Below are 25511 nucleotides of genomic sequence, written 5' to 3'. Positions count from 1 at the left end.
AATGCCATTTGACAGGTAGAACAGATGGGAGTTCTAATAAATGAAAATATATTTGAATCGGATAAAGGATATCAAAGTAGAGCCATAGAAAATCCTCTTTCAGGAACTTCAATCACTGAATAATCACTGAATCTCTTCATTATTAATCCAAAACGACATTACTTTTATGGAAAACATCACATTTAAATAGCTGTTTCATACTATTATTCAAATAAACCTGAACAAAAGCTTCTACTGCCACTACTACTACGAATATCACTTACAACTGCATACTATGACTGCTGCTAATACTACAAGTAGTACTAATACTTACACAGCTGTCACAGAAGGGACCTGAATGAAATTGGGATCATCTAACTATGATCAAAACAGTGGAATTTGCCTGTCTACAAATTTAAGAATACCACTACTACTACTATACAACTATTACTGCTATTACTACTACTATCTTATTATTTGCTTATTGTTAAAGGTGCACTGTGTAACTTTTCTGCTGGAGAATCTACCACCTGTTTATCTTTGTGCAAATGATATTGCTTTGTCAGGAATGTACCGCAGTATGGCATTAAACTAGCTCCAGGGACACAGGCAAGCAGACAATTTACTGGTCAGATCTGTAGACAGGCGCCCCCGCTAAAAGTAAGAATGCATGTTTTTCTAGAAATATTTCAATAAATCCTATATGGGGGGACTGGGTGAGGAGCTCAGTCACATGGGAGGGGCTCGGGGTAGAGTCGCTGCTCCTCCACATCGAGAGGAGCTAGTTGAGATGACCTTCCCTCGGGAGGTGTTCCGGGCATATGCCACCGGAATGTGGCCCCAGGGAAGACCCATGTCTCTCGGTTGGCCTGGGAGCGCCTTGGTGTCCCGCCGCCGCCTTGGAGGAGCTGGAGGAAGTGTCTGCGGTGAAGGAAGTCTAGGAGTCCCTGCTTAGACTATTGCCCCCGTGACCCGGTCCCGAATAAGAGGAAGAAAATGGACGGATGAAATAAATCTTATATAGACACCTTAAATGCCATACTGTGGAACATTTCAGGAATATTATTACCAACAGAAAAGTTATATAGCTATTAATCTAAAGGTGCAAGAACTATTTATTGACTATGAAAATATTTCACTCCAAAAAAGTACTTTCATGGAGTTACCTTGTGCCCTGGGTACAACCTTAAGCGACTTTGACACTTTGAATGTTCTGAACTGAAATAGAAGCTCCTGAGGGAACGCCAACCACAAACAAAAGTACACAAGTATTTTCTGCTCTTTCAGAATGAATGCTTTAGGTCACAGGAATCATGTACACAGGGTTTGTATACAGAGTGGAGCGCGAACAAAAGCTGTGTGAGGATGCATATTTTGGTACGCTTTTGCCCGTGTGACAGACCTAGCCAGTCACAATACTACAGATATTCAGACTGTTTATCTAACCACTGTTGTTCTGTTCATGTGTGTTTATATTCAGTCAAAGTTTATTTTTAGACTACGTTACATAACCTGTTATAATTTCTACCAACTTTAAGTACTTCTTCAAACTGATCTACAGCCTTATTCTAAAGATGTAACTGTTTTCTGATTATAAAAAATATATACAACCAATTATTATCACTGAAACAGACCCAGAAAGGTGGATGGATGATTTGACAATGTTTACTTCATTAACAAACAAACTAAACTTGCATTTAGTATCATTTAAAGAAGCGCATTGAGTAACTTTTTTGGCGATGGGTCAGTCAAATGGAGAAAAACATTTGACTGACTCCATAGAGATGTTATTGCTCCATCTGCAAATGTTTCACAATTTGACATTAAACTTTTCTATCTTCATGGAGACCAAACCAGGTCAAGTTACAGGTCAGATCTGTGGAGAGGCAGCCCCACTCACAGTCAGAATGCCTGTTTTCTAGGTATTTTTGAGCTATAAAATCACCTGAAATCGAATAAATGTAAGGCAAAGCTGTTTAATGTCATACTGCGGAACATTTCAGGCAGAGCAGCAGCGACATATCCATAGAAAAAAGTTACATAGGCTACGTTCAGACTGCAGGGCTTTAATGCTCAATCTGGATTTTTTTGTGGAAATCTGATGTTTTTGCGAGGTCGTTCACATTTCCAATTAAATGTTACTTGTATGTGACTCCAGTGTGAACGTTAAACGGCCCAAAGTGTCCCTCGTGTGCACTGGAGACACGACGAAGTCAACCGCAGCGAGTGTGCTCTGTGTTTACAAAAGATGTCCAAACATGGATGCGAGCACTGAGCACCTGACGATTACATTTGTGAGCAACTACTTGTGCCACTCTCGCGGGAGGAAACACATCTTCGGCGGCTTATTTCCGTGAGCAGCGCATGAGCATTGGGCCGTATTGGCTTGCAACAGGTGCTTGTTACCACACAATAGCCAACCTTTGATGAAAACCATATGATAAGTGTATCGATTCAGACTAAAGTCGCTTTTGAAAAAATTGGATCTGTGTCATTCAGACTGATCAGATACAGGTCACATAGGGGCCAAAAAATCAGATTTGGGTCACTTCAGGCTGCAGTCTGAATGTAGTCATAGTTGTACCTTTGGATATAGATTTATTGCCTTGAAAAAACATAAAAACATGCATCCTTATTGGCTTGCATCTCCACAACCCTGACTCTTATCTGGCAGGGAAACTATAATAGGCTATAATATTCCACAGTATTGCTTAAAACTTATCTAACTCCATGTAGATTGTTCCAGTGTTTGGTTTTAACTTTCTGTTTCCATAGAATCATGCAGATGACTTTCCACTCCCAAAAACTTACACACTATCACTTTAAAGTACAAAGTAAACTCCCATAATTGCTGTTTCAAGTCAAAATGAATCATGTACACAGGGCACACATTGAAGCAGATGAGGCAGGGAAAAGGGCTGTCGGGTATAATAAAGTTTGCATATTTGAGTTGCCCTCTTCAGGTCAGCCAAAGGTCGCCATGGAGACCAGCCAAGTGTTTTGAGTTACCTTGTCCCCAGTGAACTGCGCTGGGAGCTGCCAGAACAGAGGCTCATCCTGGTTTGAACTGAAACCTTTGTAGACCAGAGAGTACTGAGAGGAAACAAGAAGAGGTAAGAGAGATAACATCCAAGGACAGAGGCAGATATCAAAGAGGCAAAGCAGACATGCAGCCAGAAAAAGGGAGCAGGGGGTAAGTGTACAGGTAACACGATGATAACCTAGTACATGTGGACTTTTAAAGTGTGTGGAGTGAAATGCGGTGTATGAAATCATGGTAGTTCTGATTTTTATGGGAAAATTTATCATGAACTATTAAAGGGCCCATCTCACGCAAAATAACTCTTTTCACATTGTATCTTCTGCACATATACAAGCACTATTTGGGCTATGACTTTTATTTTCTATGACTTTTATTTTGATTATTTGACTTTTTTTTTTTTTTTTGTCTATGCATATTTTCAAACGAAATATTATAGTTTTTAAATGCAAGTCCTCAAAATGTTGCAAGTAACAGGAAGCTACAGCTCATGAAAACAATATAAAAACACTAAAATATATTGTACCAACTATTCCAGGTTCTGCACAAATAATTAACAAGGCAAACCAATAGTAAATAGTTAATTAAAGGGCTCATCTCATGCAAAATAACTCTTTTCACATTGTATCTTCTGCACATAAACAAGCACAATTTGGGTTTTAGAACATCCATTACACAATAGTTACGAAATCTTTCTGATTTCTTGGAGACAGTCACAGACCAGGGACTATGAAAGGCCGACTATTGCTCATCGCCCCGCCCGTCCTGAGAAAGCACAGGCTCCGCCCTCCAAACGTGACGTAGACTCTGAGTGAGCCGCCCTTCCTCCGCCCATCTCAGGGAGGGAGGGTCAGACAGACGTGCACCCTGATAGTGGTAGGAATAAACTTTTATTCATCATGGTGATACAGCGCGTTCAGCCGCATGTGTTGGACCTGGAATCGGACGAGGACTTTGAGGTGCACGAAGCTCAAGCACCGCGTCCACATCAGCTGAACATTACTGATTGGTAAAGTATTCATAAACGCTGTAGTGTACAACAATGAGTTTATGCTGTCGCTTTTGTTTAGGTGTTCATGTGGGAATTGTCAACCGATGCGGGGTGGAGGCGGGGCGGAGGCAGTGGAGCGGGGGAGGGAGGCAGGTGCAAAGCGCTGTCTGCTACGCATCATAGGTGTAGCTGCCGCGTCATCGTTGTTGCAGATTTAGTTCGTTGTCACGTGGGAGGGTGGCAGAAATACGCTGCAATTTGTAAAAAAAAAAAACCTGAATCAATCTAAAAAACCACTTGGGCGACATATACAAGGCCCACACATCACTCTTAGAAGGTAGAAAGCTCTGAAAAGTTGATTTTGCAAGAGATGGGCCCCTTAATGTGTTTGTAGGTTTGAAATAGACTGGATTTAATATTGTCTGAAAATCCTCTGTAGTATTGAATTTCTCCTTTGCTGCAGCTTCTCATAACCGTGTCACTCACTAGTGCTTCAACCTTTTTGTCCAATCCAAAGGTAAACAGATAGAAAAGAAGAATCTTGTGGCAATTTCGTCTAGCGAGATGTTGTCCCATCCGTATATATACACTACACTAAGTTATTTGCAATTGAAAGGTGCATTGTGGAAGTGTTCTGGTGGAGGGGATTTAAACATTTGAGCAATAAAAAAACGACATATAAGTAAGTATAATGCTAGACTGAGGAACATTCCAGCTGGACACCTCCAAAGAAACTATCAGCTATACCATAAACCTTGGATTATGTTCGCTTAATGGTGAGGTAGAGGAACTTACAGATGACAATGGAACAGCATTACGTTTTGTATTCTGCTCCTGAAAATTTGATAACAGTGTTTTGGGCTTTGTCTGACAAGCACAACAACTGCTCCCACTCCCAGTAATTGGAAAATGACAGTTTAAGATGAGGCTGAACTAAAGCGAACTACAGCATAATGATAGGCCATTGTAAAAGCCTGCTACACTCAGTTACAGGGGACAATTATCGTGCTCTATCTGACAGAGCTAAGTAGGTGGTATACGCTAAACAAAGGACAAATCCCGCCCAGGACATTTTGAGTAATGGAAATGTAAGATTGTCATGTTTTAAAGCTGCATTAGTTCATTATTTTTTGAACCACACTGTTAGTACTTGAGTCAAAACACATCGGCTGCGTCTGAACATCCGCCCTATAGCCCCTGACATGCACCTCATTACTCTGGGGTCATGTGACTGTGGCGTCCAGGTAAAAAAAGTGAGTTAAAGTCTGATTTTGTGCATTTTTCAGGGGAAGTTCACATATTTTCTGAATACAATTATTTTTTTGGGAAAGATTTTTATTTTTAAGGCTTCAACAATATCACATTTATGTTTGGAATACAGTCGTCCCTCATTATAACACACCTTCACCTTTCGCGGCCTCGCTGTTTTGCAAATTTTTTTTTTTTTAACACTCTGTTTATTGTGTTTTTGACATCCAACACACAGTGCCAGTCCACAAAACAAGACATCAGACATGTCAAAAAAGATCAATCAGCCGCCAAAGCACGGCATACAGAGATATACATGTCATTATATTCGTCATTATAATAGCTTAGGACCCCTTTAGATAATTATGTTGGATGATATGTTTTGCAATTTTTGGTGCAATTTTGCATGTTTTTTTTTTTCTTCAATGAGTTCCTCTCTCTGCGTCCTGATTGGCTAAGGGACTGTAGACCTTTGTCAATCAATCTCCCCCATGCCGTGTCTCCTGTACAGTATATAATGTGTTCAACTTGCCAGATTTACATAAATGTTGGATCTCTAGCAGTGTGATTCTGAAGTGCTGTATGTTTGCAAGTTTTCTCCCCGACAAAACCCACAATGTTGATGAAACGTTCTGCACCGACAAAGGCTCTTGCGATCGCACCCAAAAGGTAGAAGAAGATGTAACCATCGCACAAAAAGTTGGACTTCTGGACATGTGTGGGTAACGGGTGGAATGTTAACGGGTCTGGGCGGGTGCAGGTTTAACTTTGATATAATCGCGGGTTCACGGGCGGGTGCGGTGCTGTACTGTGCGAATGTGGGCCAGTGCGGGTCTCCAAAAGTGGACCCGTGCAGGACTCTGCGCTGTAGGCTCCATTAACGAATAAATTAGTCTTCGGTTCGTTACATAAAGAAGGAGGAAAATAACATAAGGATGACAGCAGCAATAAGTTTTAAGAAGGATGTAAAAGTGTTGTAACTGTCCTGTGTGAGAAAAGTGTATAAAGTGTGTGCTGAGGGGTTTTACATCCTTAAAACAGATATAATAATTGTAAAAAAATAAAGTTAACTACTTCGCGGATTTCACCTATCGCGGATTATTTTTAGAACATAATCCCCACGATAAACGAGTCACCATAGTACTTTAAAACATAATTCACAATCAGTACAAGAAAAAATAATTGCCATGGAGATGAACAAATTACTGGAGCGTAATAGGAAATGGAATATTTTCTCACTGGTAATAGAGATATAGTCATAATAATCATCATTATTGTTATCGTTTATTTCTTGTGTTCTTTATTTTAATATGGTTTGAGCACTTTATTTGAGTTGCTTATACCTTTTTAGTTTTTAATTTGTGTTTTTTATTATTATTACTATTATTGGTTGAGTGTGAAGCCTCAGTAATAAATAAATACAAATAAATAAATACAAAATAAAAAGTGAAACTCTGATTTACTTGATTTCTTGAATAAATAATGATCAAATCCAAGTGGCACTCAAATATTTATGGACTAATAATATGTTTTTGTCACGATCTCACAATAACAGACTGGATTATTTGGATTTTGTCTTGAGATGTGGAAATGATCAATCTTTTAACACCATAACTCATCATTTATTCATAATCAGGGATCTTCTGTTTTCATTATCTCGTGTCCTGTTGTTTTTCCAATTTTTGCAACACATTTTGGTCGACATTGCCCAGTTTAGTGACCAGCGCTGGACGCAACTTTTCAAGGTGCACTGTGAAAAAGTAGTGGAAATAGTGAGTGCATTATTTTTTCATCAAATGGACATTTGAATACCGCTAAAAACAGCGTGACCTAAGTAAGGAATAGTGCGGACATTCAGACACAGACATTCATTTTGCAATACGTCAGTTCAACACTGATTTTCTAATACAAATTCGTAGTTGGGGACATTGTGTAAAATGTAAATTAAATACAGCAAATTGTAATCTCATAAATCCCAAGTGTATTTAAAACAGAACTAACTAAAACATTTTACCTGATGACCCAAGGGGGAGCATATCATTTTAATAAATCTCAATAAATAACTGGAAAAGAAGAATTTTGGAATGAAGTTATCTTAAGAGCGGTGCACAGCTGGAATACGATTTCGACTTTAAACTTAACTTCAATTTAAAGAGCCTATATTACGCTATTTTCTTCTCAACGTTGTAATGTTGTTTTCTCATCACAAATAGAGCTGGAGCTTGGCTTCTCTCAAACAGAAAACACTGTTCCACCTTGTGATGTCATGTGGTAATACAGAAAGTGCTCCAGAAAGTGTGTTTTTAAACTTCACATACAGAATCATTTGGATAAGTCCAGTCCTAGAATTGGGAATCTGTACTGAACAAAACCTAAAAGGAGCTGTTAACATGAAAACTACTACCATATTTTTTGGACTATTAGGGGCACATTTTTCATGGTTTGGGTGGTCTGGCGACTTTTATATTATCATTTTCCGACTTACAGCCGCAAGAGGCTCTAGTCTTGTGTATCAGTTTTCTGCGCAAATCTCCTGCAGAAAAAAACACTGTCCTGTTACATATGCAGCAGAAAACGGTAATCGAGCAGCAGAAATAAAGTTTGGTGAGAGCAAGAAACTTGTGAGGGACTGACGGAAAGCGGGGATGAAGAACACAGCTTCACGATAATCGGGCGGGTGCATCATGCAACTTTCCTGGAAGTCATTGGATGGATCAACAAAGCCTGGACTCCAGTGACAACCAAAGTTGTGCAGAGTTGCTCAGAAGTGACACCGGAGGATGAAGAATTCAATAGATTCAATGGATTTAGTGATTTGGAGTGAGAGCGAGAGTTTGGTAAACTTGAGTTCTGTTGTTTATGCTCTAGTTATCTGAATATTTGTTAATATGTGACGTTCATGCCTTTTCAGTCTGTTGTTCTCTGATCTATTGTTATTACTAGAACTTCCCTTTCAAGATAAAATGTTGGTTCCTGGTTCCCTGATTTTATAAAATAAATTTCCCCCAAATGTGTGTCTTATATATGTTTTTCTCTTCTTCATTACACATTTTTTGGCTGGTGCAACTTATATTCTGGAGCAACTTATAGTCTGAAAAATACAGTACTTCATGGCATCACAAGTTGGAACAGAGGATTTTGAACTTTTGAACTTTGAAAAGGAAAACAGGGTAGCAAACCAGACAACAACTCCAGGTCCGTTTTTGATGAGGTAACGTTATATCACGACTTAAAGCTCCAAAGAGTCACCTTTGCATAATATAGGACCTTTCAAACTTTCCACTTTGAAATCACCTCTATGTGCATAATGACTTACCCGAGAGTTTACCAAGGGACTACTTCATAATGACTACTAAAATGAATCTCTTAATTGAAGTTTTTGCACATTAATGTTATATGGTTCAACATTTTACACAATGTCCACACTGTTTCAAAATCAGGCAGATGGATGAATCACTCGACATGCCGAAACTCTACCTTTCGTCCAGACGAACTAACCACCGTCTTGCTCACCGTGTTCTTACTCTGATCAACACAGGAGAGAAATATTCAACTCTCAAATATAAAAAAAATATGACGACTGACAATAAAAATGGAAATAAAAAGTGAATTCATCCCTTTGTTTGTTAAAAAAATACTAAATAAAATAAAACAACTACTGTGTATACCCATTATGTTTGGGTGTTTGAGCTTTATTAAATCAAACATTCTACACTGCAACTGTTTTGTGATCTAAAAAAATAAATATTAATCCTTTGCAGTTGGGGACGTGAAGCTAACTGAAAGCACTACTCTGTCTGAAGCTCTTTTATTCAAATTAGACTTTAGTTTGAGCTTTATTTTAACACAATCTGACCAGAAACATTAGTGAGCCAACAGTTTTCATGCATCTTACATTTTTTTGTGTGTGTTTGCTTTGTGTCACCATGGTAACTGCTGAACATTCTGCCAATAGACATGCATATAGAACACCCCTGCAAAGTATCTTCAGTTCTTGAGACTCGTGAAATTGTTGGGCTGAAATTACCACCCTTTATGTCTAAAATAGGTTAATTATACTTAATTGACAAAAAATACAGTAATTAATCAGTTTCAGTGTTTTCTTTTGTCAATTTAAACATAATTATTTGTAGTTGTGAATGTTGTATGAAGCAAATTAAGGATACTGAGCGATCCAAGTGACAATAAAATCAATTCTATTTATTGGCCGTAATGTGGTTTTGCATAGTAATTAGTTCAAAATAATTTTTACTTGAAGATATGGAGAAACAAACGTAAAATAAAGAATATAACATTTTAAACCTGACAGCGAGGTGAGTAAAATGTGTTATTATTTAACTGTTAAAATGTGAAGTGAAGTTAAACAGGTCGACTGGTTTGGTCCTTTTTTGATCCTGGTTTAGTCCTGGTTTGGTTCTAGTTCAGTTTAAGTTATAGTCTGAGTCTAGTTCTAGTCTAGTATTAGCCTAGTGCTAGTCTAGTCCTAGTCCAGTCCTTGTCCAGTCTTGATCCAGTCCTGGTCTAGTCCTAGTCCAGTTTTAGTTCAGTCCTAGTCCAGGTGTGGTCCTGGTTTCATCCAGGTCTAGTCCTTGGCTAATCCAGGCCTAGTCCAGGTCTAATAAAGGTCTAATACTGGTCCAATTTTAGCTGAGTTTTGCTGAGTCTTAGCCCAGTCCTAGTCCAGTTCTAACCCAGTCCAAGCCCAGTCCTAGTTCAGTTTTATCTCAGTCCTAGTCCAGGTGTATTCCAGGTATAATCCAGTTTTAGTCCAGGTGTAATCCAGGTTTGGTCCTGGTTTCATCCTGGTCTATTCCAGATCTAATCCAGGTCTAATTCAGATCTAATCCAGGTCTAATACTGGTCCAGTCCTGGTCCACTCATGGCCCAGTCCTAGCCCAGTCTTAGCCGAGTTTTAGCTGAGTCTTAGCCCAGTCCTACCAGTCCTAGTCCAGTTCTAACTCAGTCCAAACCCAGTCCTAGCTCAGATTTAGCTCACCCTAGTCCAGGTGTAGTCTCGTCCTAGTCCAGGTGTAATCCAGGTGTGGTCCTGGTTTCTGGTCCATCCAGCATCTCAGCCAAATCCAGATCTAATTCAGTTCTAATCCAGACCTAATACTCCAATCCCGGTCCAGTCGTAGTCCAGTCCCAGCCCAGTTTTAGCTGAGTTTTAGCCCAGTCCTAATGTAGTCCTAACTCAGTTCAAGATCAGTCCAAGACCACTTTTAGCTCAGTCCTGGTCTAAGTGTAGTCCAATCCTAGCCCAAGTGAAGTCCAGGTGGGGTCCTGGTTTCATCCAAATCTAGTGTTTATCTAATCCAAGACTAATCCAGGCCTAGTCCAGGTGTAGTTCAGGTGTAGTTCTGGTTTCATCCCAGCCTAGTCCAGATCTAATTCAGGTCTAATCCAGGTCTAATACTAGTCCAGTTCTGGTCCAGTCGCAGCCCAGTCCTAGCAGTCCTAGTCCAGTCCTAACCCAGACCAAGCCCACTCCTAACACAATTATAGCCCAGTCCTAGTCCAGGTGTAGTCTAGGTGTAATCCTGGTTACATTCAGGTCTAGTCCGTCTAATCCAGGCCTAGTCCAGGTCTAATCCAGGTCTAATACTGGTCCAGTCCAAACCCAGTCCTTGCACAGTCCTAGTCCAGGTTTAGTCTAGTACCAGTCCAGGTGTAGTCCAGGTGTGGTCCTGGTTTCATCCAATTCTAGTCCTTGTCTAATCCAGGCCTAGTCCAAGGGTAGTCCAAACCTAATCCAGATCTAATCCGGGTTTAGTCCCACTTTTGTTGTGTGGAGTTTGTGCAAGTGTGAATGTTATGTTCTACTAGTGTTTGCACTGAATCAAAATGTTCTATAACATTAGTGGAAAAAGACAAACAAACTTCAATCTAACTTAAAACTCCACACTCTTGTACCTGATCGCGATGGCCAGGGGAGTAGGACTGGGGTCTGGTGGGTCTGACGGCAGAGAGAGTGCCAGACGGAGAGGAGGGAGGATATAAACTCTGTAAAGACCACCGACCAGAAGAGGAGGAGGCGGTCGGGGCTCGAGGTGAAGAGGAGGAGGAAGAAGATGAGGAAGAGGAGGAGGAGAAATAGGATGTTTTAGAGGCAGAGGAGGGGAAGAGGACAGCAGAGCGCCCTCTAGCGGTGGAGAAGTTGTTCATGAGGGCCCACACTTCGTCATCCAGGTCCCAGTTCTGAGGCAGGGAGCAGAACACGACCCAAAATGCTGGTTTAGATACGTGCACTTTTATAGTCAAGACAAGGATTTTTGTTTGGTTAGTTTAGCTTTGTTTTATAAAGTGTAATTTCAAACAGAAGCAAGCATTTCTACAGCTTTTGTTTAAAACGTTTTCATGCTTTTGTCTGTTTAAATTCTTCCTGTTTGAAAAAAAAGTATTGAAGAAGTGCATTTCCAAAAAAGCAACAAATAATCATTTTGTTTGGCAATATTAAAACACTGTTCATTATTATTCATCAATGACAGACCAAATTAAAAACTGCTGATGAACCTGGCACAAACATAAATTAAAGCTCGTTCTATTTGCATACATAATAAAATGTTGACAGTGCTGGGAAGTAACTGAATACATGTACTGAGAATACATATTCAGATTGACATTTTGAGCAGTTTGGGTAGTATTCTGGTACATTTTATGCTTTCATTTGCTGGTTTTCAGAGTACAGTAACTTTCCTAAAATCAAAGGAGTAGATTGCGCAAATTTGACTTTGAACTGCACATGATCAGTGACAAAAATAGTGACAGGAAATGCATCGCATAAAGTGAAACAAACATAAAGCAGTTTTAAGTCGTTGTGTCTTTACATTATAATTTATGTGCAAAGTATTGTAAGTATTCAAAATGCAGTACTCTGATTAAGCCATGTATCAGGATATGTTACAAAAGATATTTATTTTAGGTACAATTATTAACATCAGACTAATTAACTGCTAATTAACACAGTTGTACATGGTTAATTTGTCATGAATCAGTATTTATTTAACTTAGGGTGACCATATTTCCATTTGTGAAAACCTGGACACCTTACCGGGGGTGGGAGTTGGGGCCTCGGCTAGGGATGGGCATGATTAGTCGATTAATCGAATTTCATTGATTACATACATTTTAATCGACAAACCGAATGTAGGTTGCTGTGAGTAGCGTGACCAAACATGGGTCCGGACATGTGTCTCTCTGCACTCAGAAGGAGCGAGACACAAACAGTCGGTCAGTCTGCAACGTACCGAAGCACAAATGCGTATTTAACGATGACTTGTACAAGAAATTCCACACGATCCGTTCCGTTCAAGTGGGAGTCCATGTGAACAGTGTACAAAGCAGGTACACATGTTTCAGTGAGAAAAAGCTTTGCCAGGTGAGAGGCGCTCAGTGTCGATGATGAGGCTCCACCTCCCTCCCCCCATACGGTGTCCTGGTTTTGACAAACGCAAATATGGTCACACTAACCTGTATTCTACTGAGTCGTGTTCTTTAGTCCAACAGAAGTTGACCGCATCAGCGACACAAGAGCTGTTTTTTTTCTTCGCTTAGTTTATGCAAGTGAGCCATGCGGTTTTAAGTTTTGTTTCTGTGAGAGTTGCACAAAGCTGCATTAAACACATTATAATCTCAAACAGGCTGATGTGGCTCTAGAGTGGTTACGGTTTATATGTCGTAAAGGTGAATCTATTTATGCAGATTAGTAGTGCAGATAGTAATAATAATGATGATCATTTTAATATAAAAACGTTAATGATTAATCGATAATCGATCGTTAATTCTTCCAACGATCGATTAAGAAAATGTCATCGAATGCCCATCCCTAGCCTCGACATTGAGCTACTCTCACCTCGCAACCTGTGCACATGGCCTCCCACTTGTCCCGACCAGGACGGAAAACGGAGAATTTCTTGTACAAGTCATTGTTAAATACGCTTTTGCGCTTCGGCATGATGCAGACTGACCGACTGTTTGTGTCTGCTCAATTTAATGGCCCCAGTGAAAGGTAATGAAAACCCAGCCATTTCCATCACTTAAAAAAAAAAAAAAAAAAAAAAACCCAGACGCCCAGGACAAGACACAAAAAACTGACGTTTGTGGAAAAATTGACTTTTGGTCACCCTACTTTAACACTTATTAATATCTAACTCCCCAAAAGCTTATTCTGCTATTAGTGCTATTAGTTAGACATTTACACTTTCCTATTAATACACTCCTTATTACTGCTTATTATACTAGACCATTTTTTATATATCAGTTATGATTCTAATAAGCTGGTGTTGACTAGTATCAGAACAAATGTAGTTTTTAGTTATTTGCTCTAAAACTTGTTAGAATCATAATTTGTGAACAAAAATGGCCTACTATCATAATAATAAGCAGTAATAAGGAGTGTATTAATAGGAAAGTGTTTGTAAATATCTAGAACAAGCTTATGGGGAATTAGACATTAATAAGGGCTGAATAAATATAAAATAAATCATTAGACAAATTAACTATTTACAACTATGCTAATTAGTGGATAGTGTTACCATATATGTACATATTCTGTAACTAAATAGATTTTCAAAGTATTCTTCCCATCACTGAAAGTTGAACATGAACTGAAAAGCGTATATAAACATACTGTGAGGTTTCACGTAGAATAAAGTATGCAAGTAATGATCTGATCTGTGTATTTGTGTTGCTTTGGCAGAGGTCGGGGCTCGTCTGTATGTTCCGGTGAACCGTGCTCGTCTGTCTAATGCTCAAATGCATCGTGAGTAACTCCTATGGACAGATGAGTAATTTCTCCACTCAAGGACGTTTACTTAAATCCATGACCTTTTGTACCAAGACAATTCCATATTACACACTCATGCGTCATCATCAAGCACCGATTCATGGTCTGCTAATGCACATCTACTGTACAGGCTCAAACATCTCCCTTGGATGCGGTTTTAGTGTTCCAGTACTTATCTGCGTGAGTTAAGCGCGTTAAATTCAGAATATTCATCTCAATTGAGGAAGTTTTGACATTTGTGCCTTTATTTATTCACTTTCTAACTCATTTCAAGGGCCGGGCTTTCGAAGACTCACAATTTCACAACTATTTGCTTTCTAGGCATGAGGGAGAACTTGGCAGCATTTTGGTTCAAATAAAGGAAACAAAAAAACAAAAAAAACATCTGAAATAAGTTACACAATGGACTTGTTTTACTAGTGATTTTCAGAAGATAGTTTAAGATTTCAGGGTTCCAGATGACTTTAAAAAATCTATAGGCCAATAATATTTAAAGATGCAATGTGTAACTTTTCTGGTTTTCTCCTGCTTGTTTCTATAGATACGTCATTGCTGTGCCTGGAATGTTCCGCAGTATGACATTAAACAGATCTACTTTACGTTTATTCAATTACAGGTGGTCTTATAGCTCAAACATACCTTAAAAAACAGGTATTCTGACTTTGAGCAGGGTCGCCTCTCCACAGATCTGACCTGTAACTTGGTCTGGTTTGGTATCCATGAAGATAGAAAGATTTAATGCCATATTATGACACATTCCAGACAAAGCATGCTTTTTTCTCCAGCTAAAATGGATATAGTTGTTACACAGTTAAACATTTGTGAATCAACCTTTTAGTTTTACTTATGAATTTCTTGAAATCTTGTGCCTGGAAAGACAATCATTGACCTGTCACTATTTCTAACTCTTTATTTTATCTGTTTTAAATGAAATGCTTTATCTGTGGGTCGTGTTGTTGCTTGCTTTTGGCCAGGGCTCCCTCGAAAAAGATGTCAAAACACAAAGGCATGTTATCACATTTCAGAATCTAAAAGCAACTAATACCAAAGTGGATTTGCATTTAAGAGCCATATTAAAGAGAAAGTCTGGAATTTTGGACATAGGACGTCATTTCCTAGTGAGCCAGAGTGTTGGAGACGTGTGGAGACACTTTTTAAAAATATTAACTCCAGTCCTTGTATTTGCAGAGTTCGCTGGTGCTAGGCTAGTGCATGTCAATGGCCATAGTTAGCCTGTCACTAAAAACAGTCTTACCCACTCCACAAAATACCTGAAACAAATCTATTATTATGCCAGACTGTCAATGTAAATGTCTGTGTTGATAGAATAATGTTTAAAATAAAACTAACCTTGTATCACATGAATTGTCACATATTGAGGGACTATTTTCTCATATATCAATCTACCGCTGCCAAGCTTTCTGTCAGGAAATATAACTCACTGCTGCTCAGACAGAAATCCTTCAAATGCATGGTTGTTTTTACCTCTAAAATGATTCTATCGACACAGACATCCACATGGACAGTCTGGTGTAATAATAGATTTTCTTCGGGTGTTTTGTGGAGTGGGTAAGACTGTTTTTAGTAGCAGGATAAACTATGGCCATTGACATGCACTAGCCTAGCACCAGCGACCTCTGCAAATACAAGGACTGGAGTTAATATTTTTAAAAAGTGTCTCCACACGTCTCCAACACTCTGGCTCACTAGGAAATGAGGTCCTATGTCCAAAATTCTGGACTGTCCCTTTAAGATATTTTCTGAACTCTGTTATAATGTTTCCTCATCACAAACAGACCTGTAGTTGTGTTTTGTTTCATTCACAAATGTTTAACACACAAACCCTGCAGATTTAGGCTGAGTTCTTCTCTCAAACAGCTTTGTGATGTCATGTGGTAATACAGGACGTGCTCCACTGTGTTTTTTAAGCTCCATACATCTTCACTAGAATCATTTAGTTAACTATAAGTAAAAAGGTAAGTAGCTGCAGGGGTGTAGGGGGCGTGGTACACGGGGGTACGCTGTCCACCCACTTCTCCCAATGTGAGATATAAAAAAATAACAAATATAAAATATAAAATAGCTACAACTTAAATGTCAAACTGGAGCTACTGGCAATGATGAAAACAACCTCCACATTCTCATGATATTTGCAGGACTGTCCTATAGTGACCTGAGACATGAGGGACCAGGACTGCGCCAGGACTAAATCAGGACTGAACCAGGACTAAACCAGGACTAAATCAGGTCTAAACCAGGACAAAACCAGAACTGAGTCAGGACTGAGTGTCAGGACAGACCCGGAGGCGTGCCTGCTTACACTGTCGGGCGGCCGCAGGCAAAAGGATGGGCTCAGAGCTCCACACCTCACGGGGCTCAGCGCAGCAGTTGTGCAATTGCGCTTTGCAGACACCCTACTCCGCAGGCTCTCTCGCTCTCAAGTCCTGGTTTAGTCCTGGTTTAGTCCTGGTTTGGTCCTGGTTTAGTTCTGGTTCAGTCCTGGTTTAGATCTGGTTCAGTCCTGGTTTAGTCCTGGTTTAGACCTGGTTTAGTCCTAGTTCAGTCCTGATTTAGTCCTGGTTTAGTCCTGATTTAGTCCTGGTTTAGTCCTGCTTTAGTCCTGGTTTAGTCCTGGTTTAGTCCTGGTTTAGTCCTGGTTTAGTCCTGGTTTAGTCCTGGTTCAGTCCTGTTTTAAACCTGGTTTAGTCCTGGTTTAGTCCTGGTTTAGTCCTGCTTTAGTCCTGCTTTAGTCCTGGTTTAGTCCTGGTTCATATGTTGTAGCCTGTGCTTTATGTTCTGTCGGTGATTCTGAACGACGTTAATGTGAATAACATGATTCTGCATCATTTTGAGTAGAAAAAACATCAAATATTATTGATTACTGTCTTTTACTGGACTGGCACCTTTATGTTTGTGCTGAAAGTGAGTTTTTTTTTTTTTTTTAATAATCAATCTCTATGACACCTGTGGATATTTCGGCATGTCAGGTTGAGTGTATGTCTTTTGGGGTGGAGGTGAATTGGGGTGGGGGGTATTCACCACATCAATGACATCACAAATTGCGTACCCCGACATAAAAATATCCCCATTACACTGCTGGGTAACTGTCAACTATCGCTGAACTTCAGAGATGTACACAAACTAAAAAAGCACTTAAATTAGTGTGAATGAAACAAAACACAACTCCAGGTCTGTTTTTGATGAGGTCACAAGCGTCTATTTTATCTAATATATGCTCTTTAAATATCTAAGTTACTCAATCAAGCTTCATATTCTGAATTCATGTCATACTACCATACGATTCATGTATTTAAGCAGTGTAAGATAAGCTTCTAGTTTGACTAAATGCGTTAAACCAATGTTAAACCACTGCATTTCCTTATTAGCGATGGAGAGCAGTTTTCAACAGTACATTTGTCAAATACCTGCGCGCGTCTCTTGGATTTCTTTCGGGCTTTGCGCTCAGAATCCATTAGGTCCCAGACAGACGCGTCCTTCTTTAACTGCTCATGGGGCAGGTTGGGATCACTCTGGCGGTGTGGATAAAGCATACTTTGATCACTCTGCTTCGCACTCATCCGCCGGCGTTTAAGGGACAATTTTAACGTAGGTGCGTGGTTCGGTAATGGGCTATTAATGATCCGAATGTTTACACTTCCATGCCCAGGGAAGTGAAGCAAAGAATGAAATAGCTTTGCATTTAAGTTTAGACATGACTGATGAGATCGGGAAGAGGTTTAATGACCACTCCAGGACAAAATGGGCATGCTTTAAAAGTTGGAAATGAAATAATGCAATAAACTCCGGGAGACGTCAAGCACAATATGCACGCGAATGGAATAAATATGATGTTATAAACGTGAGGTATGGGGTTATAGACCAGTGAGCGTGACCGATGTGAGGTTTGAATCATCACAACAACATGACATCCAATGATACAGCGGCTGGCTTTACTGTACCTGCTCTGCACGCTTCGCACGCGCACGAGAAGTGATAGATCGTTTCTGAAGGAGGTGGAAATGTGGAAGGGAGAATAGCATTTCAGATAGCGTTTTAAAGGCGCACCGTGGAACTTTTCTGGGGGAGGTTCTGCCACCAGCTGCTGCTGTTGTTCCACACTGTATGGCAATAAATTTAGCTATCTCCATGGAGACAAGGGCGAGTTACATGTCAGATTTATAGAAAGTTCGACTTGTTTTCAGTGTATTTTTGAGTAGTAAAAAGAAACACAATGAAATAAATGTGATAGAATATGTGGAATTTAATACTGTGGAACATTTTAGTCAATGCAATAAAATCGCCGTGGAGACGTGCAGGTGGTGGACCCCTTTCCAGAAAAGTTACATAGTGCTACTTTAGGTACATGGAGGAAATTATAAGAAAGAGTAGAGAGAGGTGATATGGCAAGACAAAAAAGGGTAAGAAGATTTAAAGATATAAATACAAATATACAGGGTTCCCACTCTTTTTCACTCACAACATATCAAAACTTTTCCATAACTTTTTCTAGCCTGATTCAACAGCCGGTTTCACTTCACTGCTATTTGGTCGTGATGTTTGTAATGTGCCAAATCCCGTAGGAAGAAGGGCAATGACGTCTTTTCTCTTGATAAAATTCACTAAACATTGTCTTTGTTCCGGCTTTAAATCCTCGATCTTGGGAATAGTATGGCTTCGTCTACATCCATCTTGACCTCCTTGTTTACTGTTGTGCTGTACCACAAAAAGGGCCCCAGTCATGACTTCACAGCTCTTTGTTGATTAGCCAGTGCGTGGTCTACAACTTCCACGAATATTGCAAACTGTCTAGTGTATTCTGATTCCTGACCTAGTTGCTGGAGAAAAATGAAATTGAGCAGAGGCACTAGGTGACTTTTTCATGACCTAAAGTGACTTTTCCATGACTTTACGGCACCTACATGTGTAGAACTGATCAGAGTTTTAGGGCTACATATGAAATATTAACCCTTTCCACTCATCTTATGGTTTGGTATTATAGTTTTTTTGACATTCAACATCCTGTCAGTGCATTTATTGTTGTCTCTTTTAAACAAAAGGCACAGACATTTGGAAATAATCATAATAGCCTCATGATAATTTGCCTAATGATAACACTGTAGTTGCGTGAAAGAGATACTAAAATTACAAGACTTTTCCAAAACATTCATTGAATACTAACATTCCATGACTTTTCAGGCCTGGAAAATGACATTTTCAATTTCCACGACTGTGGGAACCCTGAATATAAAGAAAAAAAAAAACCTGCTGAAATGAAAACATTACAGCAAATGCTTTTAAACAAGATGCCCTCCCAGATGCATCCCTTTACATTTCCTGGTGTATAAGAGTTGGTTCCCATACCGCTAATGATCAAATCTATTTATTCATTTTCATGGCTTTCCCATTGTTTACAGTTACCATTTTGAAGACTTTTGACAACTCAAAAGAACTTTACTTGCCCCAGGATTCACATTACCTTGTCTCCTTGGAAGGCTCCAGGCAGCTGCCAGTAGTGAGGCTCCTGTCCCACATAGTCGAAGTTACTGTATGAGAGCTGAGTCCCGGCTGTGGAGATCTCCACAGTGAAGCCGGTGGAGATACGAGTGGTGCGCTGACGATTCACCAGAGCGTAATCCTGGAAGTTTCCTTGAGTGAAACGTGAGGTGACCTGTAGGACAAAGAAAGATATAATGTAGGCATACAGTATTACAATTTGTTTTTCAACCCTTTCAAACACTAATTGATGTTACCAGACACGCAACACTGTAATGTTACAATATCAAAATTTTACTACCATGTACAACAAAACTGAACTGTAATGGGTCTGTCATGGGTCTAAATTCCATTGTTTTGCGGCAGTGGCCTGGTAAAATGCTGTAGGAACTTGGCCTGGTTTGTTCCCGGGTAGGCAGGTACTAAAAAGGGCCAGTAAAATGTCCGTGTGACTTACCACATCCCTGTAGTAGGTGGAGCTGTAGCACTGCTGAGTGATGCCCATGCAGAAACAGGACAGGCAGCCGTCTTTGTTCTGGGGGCTGAGGTGGAAGGTTCCCTGTTTACAGCTGGAGCAGGATGGGCCTTCAACGTTCATCTGCAACACAAAATACAGCAATATATCAACAAGATTATTTACTATACAGCTCGTGGTGGTTTCATACAGTATGGAGCTGGGTTTTTGGATTGATGTATGTACTGATATAACAGAAACTGTTTAAATTAGTGTTTCTCAAACTGTGGTGTGTATCCCACTGATGATACACAGGACTCTTTGCTGTTTGAATATTTGTTTTATTTAGAGACTTAGAGGTTAACCATTACCGTATTTTTTGGACTATAAGTCACACTTTTTTCATGGTTTGGATGTTTCTTCCGACTTATACTCCATTGCGACTTATATATTAAAATTTTCAGACTGAGCAGTGAGAGGGCACTTTAGTCTTGTGTATCGGTTTTCTGCGCATGTCTCCTGCAGAAAAAGCCACTGTCCTGCTGCACATAGTGAAATATGCAGCAGAAAATGGTAATCGAGCAGTAGAAAGAAAATTTGGCGTAAGCGAGAAACTTGTGAGGGACTGGCAGAAAACGGGAATGGAGAACACAGCTTCACAGTAACCAGAAGGGTGTGCTGTGCAACTTTCCTGGAAGTCACTGGATGACAAAGCCTGGACTTCAGTGACAACCGAAGTTGCGTGGAGTTGCTCAGAAGTGACACCGAGGATGAAGAATTCAATTGGATTCACTGGATTAAGTGGATTTAGTGATTGGAAGTGAGATCAAGAGTTTGGTAAACTTATGTTCTGTTGTTTATGCTATAGTTATCTGAAGGATTGTTAATATGTTATTTTAACATATTAACACCTATTCAGCCTATAACTTGCCTTTCCGTTGCGGCTTTATTATGTTTTTTTTTTCTTCATTACGCATTTTTTGGCTGGTGCGACTTATACTCCGGAGCGACTTATAGTCTGAAAAATACAGCATTTAGTATGTACGGTATTTATTATTTAGTCACAGTTTAGGACCTGTTTTAGTGTCATTTGAAAGCATATTTAGTAAGGGTGTAACAATATCGTCACGGTATGAATCTCACGGTACGATATTTATTGTGATATCGTGGGAAAGCTCATGAATTGGTTGGGAGGCTCACGATTAGGGATGTAACAATATCCTAATCTCTCTGTACGATATTTTCACGATATACATCTCATGGTACGATATTTAATGCGATATTTTGTGGAGGCTAAACAGCTAAAACTGTTAATATGTGACTTTTTCCTCTTAAAATGCCTTGACACGACTTAATCCAAAGAACTTTAGAACAAACATTATGAAATTGTGTATATCTGTTAAAGGGCTGGAGCTCTGGAACAACTGTACAGAAAACCTCAAATTGTGCACCAGTCTCTTTCACTTTACAAAGGAGTTTAAATGTTTAACTCTGGACAGATACATGAATTATGATATTTCGTTTGTGCTGTAGTACTTTGTTATACTGTTTCTGATTTGTTTGTTTCCTCTTGCTGTATTTATGAAGATGAACTGGTGTCAAGATGACGCTGTGATAAAGGAATAAAGGGTAAATGCATAATAAGCTTAAGCTTCAGCCTACACCTTTTCAGTCTGTGTATGTTAAATATGACTGTGAATATGTCTGTGAATTAATGTCAAAATATACCTGTGATCGAAATAAATAATCAATCAAAACTAAGACTTAAAAGTGTTAGAACTGTTATTTCTTCTTGTAGTCTGCACTGAAATGGAGCAAAGGATCATGGTCTCTGTAGTTCCCTCTGTCTTTTTTTTTTAGCTATTGCTGCACCATAACTCTTCATTTAAGCAAAGAGATTTGTGATTCGATATATCGTGATGGTCCACGATATTATTATGAGAACTTTGACAATACGATATCACGATATTTCTGTTATTGTTACATCCTTAATATTTAGTCCAGGTTTAGATCTGGTGGTACGCAGAAGGCAAAATATTATCTAAGGTGGTGTTTGATGTGAAAAGAGTTGTGTAAATTTAAGAATGAATTTGTGTACATTTTTGATTTATTGAGTATGTTTGTGTAAATACCCTACTTTCAGTTATTTAAATTCAAAAATAGAACTTGTGTTCACCTTGCAGCGGCACACATTACCAACGCAGCCGTCACTTCCACCTTGGTCACAGTTGTAGCAGTTACCTGGAAATAAAAAAAAAGTAAAATGAAAATAACATAATTTATACAATATTATAAAGTGTATCGTAAAGAAGTAGAGTCACGTTTGTACCATTGAGCGTATTGTCCCGAGTGCACCTCTGTCCTAGCTGTGGGTTTCCATAGTATCCTGGGGCACATCTGAAAAGAACAGATAGCCATTCATGAGTAAATATTTCCAACATGGTGGATACAGGATTCAGCACACAAAACAATGAAACAGGAAGTCTGCTCCAGGTGATGTGTCGGATTTTTCTCTTCGTTGTAGTGCCATTTTGACCCACGGTTTCCTTCCAAGAACTTAGTCATTCAAACAAGAGACATCCAGCTCGGCGAAAGCACTGATATGCAAATGACTCATATGACCCAAAGACCCGTGATGGAGAAGCCCACAGGAAGAAAGATGGAAGGAGACCAAACCATCGCCATGTTTTTCTATTGATTCATACACTGCAAAAAATGAAAGATTAGAAGAGCTGAAAGATCTTGAAGTAAGGATATTAATGTTAGTATCAGTAGGTTTTACTTGGTGGTATTATTTACTTGATAAACCTGTTTTTACCTAAGCTTTTCAAGATGTTTTTGGCTTGTTTTGGTTCATTAAAGGTGCATTGTGTAACTTTTTTTGGTGGAGGGCCCGTCAAATGCTTTTCTCTGTGGAGATGTTCTTACTTTATCTGTAATGTTTCACAGTATGGCATTAAAAGTTTCTACCCCCGCTTCTCCTCTTTCTCTTCCTCTCTCTCTTTACCTTTCTGATTTTATTATTTAATTAGTATTGGCGTCTAGTTATTTTTTTTTGCCTTTATTTAATTTTTGATAATATCTGGATTTGAAAAATAAAAATGGGAAAAAATGTGATTTGAGTATACTGTGATTCCTTGATTAAAAAAATAAATAAAATAAAATAAAAAGTTTCTATCATCATGAAGACCAAACCTGACAAAGTTACAGGTCAGATCTGTGGAGAGGCAACCCTGCTCACAGTCAGAATCTTTGCTTTTCTAGGTATTTTTGAGCCATGAAACCACCTGTAATTGAATAAATTTAAGGTAGAACTGATTAATGTCATACTGTGGAACATTCCAGGCAGAGCAGTGACACCCCCAACCAAAAAGTTACTTAGTGCACTTTTAAGGGGCTCATTTACACTTTCACATGCATTACATCGAAACTACGACTAGACCAGGACCAAATCTAGTCTACACCAGAACCAAACCAAATATAGACATCAGGACTAAACTGGACATAAACCAAATGTTATCAGAACTTAAAGCTACCATCTGTACCGTATTTTTCGGACTATAAGGCGCACTTAAAATTCTTTAATTTTCTCAAAAATCAACAATGCGCCTTATAATCTGGTGTGTCCTTATGTATGTATGTATGTCTGGTTGTGCTTACTGATCTTGAACGGATTTTATGTGGTACACGGCGCTCAAAAATCTGTCAGAGTGGTTTAGTATAACTTTGGTAAACTTAAAGCCACACCGCTTGATGGATTGTTGGAGCATTATGGCTCCTAGAGTCAGGAGCCTCGGGGAGTAAAGGTTGAAGTATAGTTTTGTGTCAACTCAACGCACACTGCCGTTGTCGCCTTGTCGCAAAAAGAACACTCATATTTTACTGAGTCGCGTCCTTTAGTCTGACAGAAGCTGAACGCATCAGGGCACAAGGAGCGAACTGTTTTTTCAGCGCTTGTAGTTTATGCAAATTAGTCACGTGGTTTTAAGTTTTGTTTCTGTAAAAAGTAAACAAATGTGCGCAAAACTGCATTAAAAACATTATTACTCAGTGTATATTTGAGTCGTCCTTGTAGGAAATAAAAAAACAAACTTAAATGATCCACCCACGTTCACATTCATAATCCACATTCACCAAGACAAGGAGGCAACGCCGAGCGAATTACATCACGATCTGTCGATGGATCGTGGACGCCTGGACTAAGGATCAGTCTCAAGTGTCATCCGTTTGTTTTCTAGTGCACCTTACGTATGAAAATAGACGAGAGAATTCAACATTACTGATATTGCGCCTTATAATCCAGTGCTCATTATAGTCCGGAAAATACAGTAATTTGTCTCTCCAACCTGCTTCGCATGCTATCTGTATTACTCCTTTCTGATAATGCGTCCAATTTGGCCATCTACTGGTGAAAACAAACCAAAAAATCCAACAAACTTACAAATGGTAGCTTTAAAGTCATTTGCCATTGCCATAAGTAAACTGCACTTACCCTATATATATGTATTTAATAATTTCAGGCTAAAATTTCTTCAAAACAGGAAATATCATGGAACAAGTTGATGAAGAATAACATTTTTGGCAGTGTATGGGATGGTTCTAAGACGCGAAAACAAAATAAACTACACAAAAAGTCAGAAACACATTGAACGCCTTTAAACCCAAGCAAGCACAGGAGCTGCCACCGAAGCACAGGCAGACCATAAAACCAACCTCCGAGGGTCTTACCTCACCTGTTACGGGGTCCTGGAGGTCTGAGAGGGCTTGTTGCTATGACAACGCTAATTCTAAACGCTAAATTCCAAACGCTAAATACATACATACACACATACTATACAAAAACGAGCAGATATTGTAGCATAGAAATAACTTCATACATCACAAACAATAAAAATACATAAATTAAAATATGTAGTGGGAAAAGCAAGTTCAAATACAGAAAAAAAATCTGAGAAAGCGAGAACATTGGGATCTGAGAATGTATATTATGAATCATCTTTCAGCTATCTTATCTTAATCTTAATACCAGAGGATATATACACAGTTACATAACAACATGGTGATCATTTATCTAACTAAAGCGTATGGGGCAATATACAGATATAAAAATTATTAAAAACAAACATTAATGCCCACAGATATATTTTATAGAAAAAGGTTAATACTTGCAACACTTGAGGTAGTTGTAAAAAACAGAAAAGCCCTACGTACAAATAGGTCACAAATGAGAGAAATGTTGTAGAGAAATTATTGCAATGTAGTGCCCAAAGTTATTCTGCATTATTAAAGCTATTTTTTATTTTTAAACTCACTGTATTTTAACTTTTGTGTGTATTAATATGTAAAACAAGAACGTATTTGCTTGTGCACTGTGGAGCTGATGACCTGTGCAGTGACTTTGGACTTTAAATCACCATGTTACTTTTTATTGTTTTGAAAATGTTATATTCTCCAAAATCGCCAAAATTGCTGAAAATGTACATGTTTTATATTTTGACAGATGATTTTGATGCCTTTCCAT

At 39.0% G+C, this 25511-nt stretch overlaps 1 protein-coding gene across 1 annotated transcript in view; it reads right to left on the bottom strand.

The window, feature by feature from the left end:
- The window catches only part of hspg2 (heparan sulfate proteoglycan 2), a 349507-nt gene that overhangs the window by 88905 nt on the left and 235091 nt on the right, over window positions 1-25511 (bottom strand). Inside the window, exons 30-33 of the mRNA XM_055166122.1 lie at window positions 22320-22387; window positions 22167-22231; window positions 19994-20134; window positions 19520-19711 (exon numbers count right to left, since the gene is read on the bottom strand). Coding sequence (XP_055022097.1) covers window positions 19520-19711; window positions 19994-20134; window positions 22167-22231; window positions 22320-22387 — 466 coding nt within the window. The remainder of the gene's footprint in view (window positions 1-19519; window positions 19712-19993; window positions 20135-22166; window positions 22232-22319; window positions 22388-25511) is intronic.

Source organism: Boleophthalmus pectinirostris, unplaced genomic scaffold (assembly GCF_026225935.1).
Source record: "Boleophthalmus pectinirostris isolate CB_2022bp ecotype Guang Dong unplaced genomic scaffold, ASM2622593v1 HiC_scaffold_8, whole genome shotgun sequence".
NCBI classification, from domain to species: domain Eukaryota; kingdom Metazoa; phylum Chordata; class Actinopteri; order Gobiiformes; family Gobiidae; genus Boleophthalmus; species Boleophthalmus pectinirostris.
Note: the sequence above shows the minus strand (reverse complement) of the source record. Positions and strands in the feature narration are given on the sequence as shown.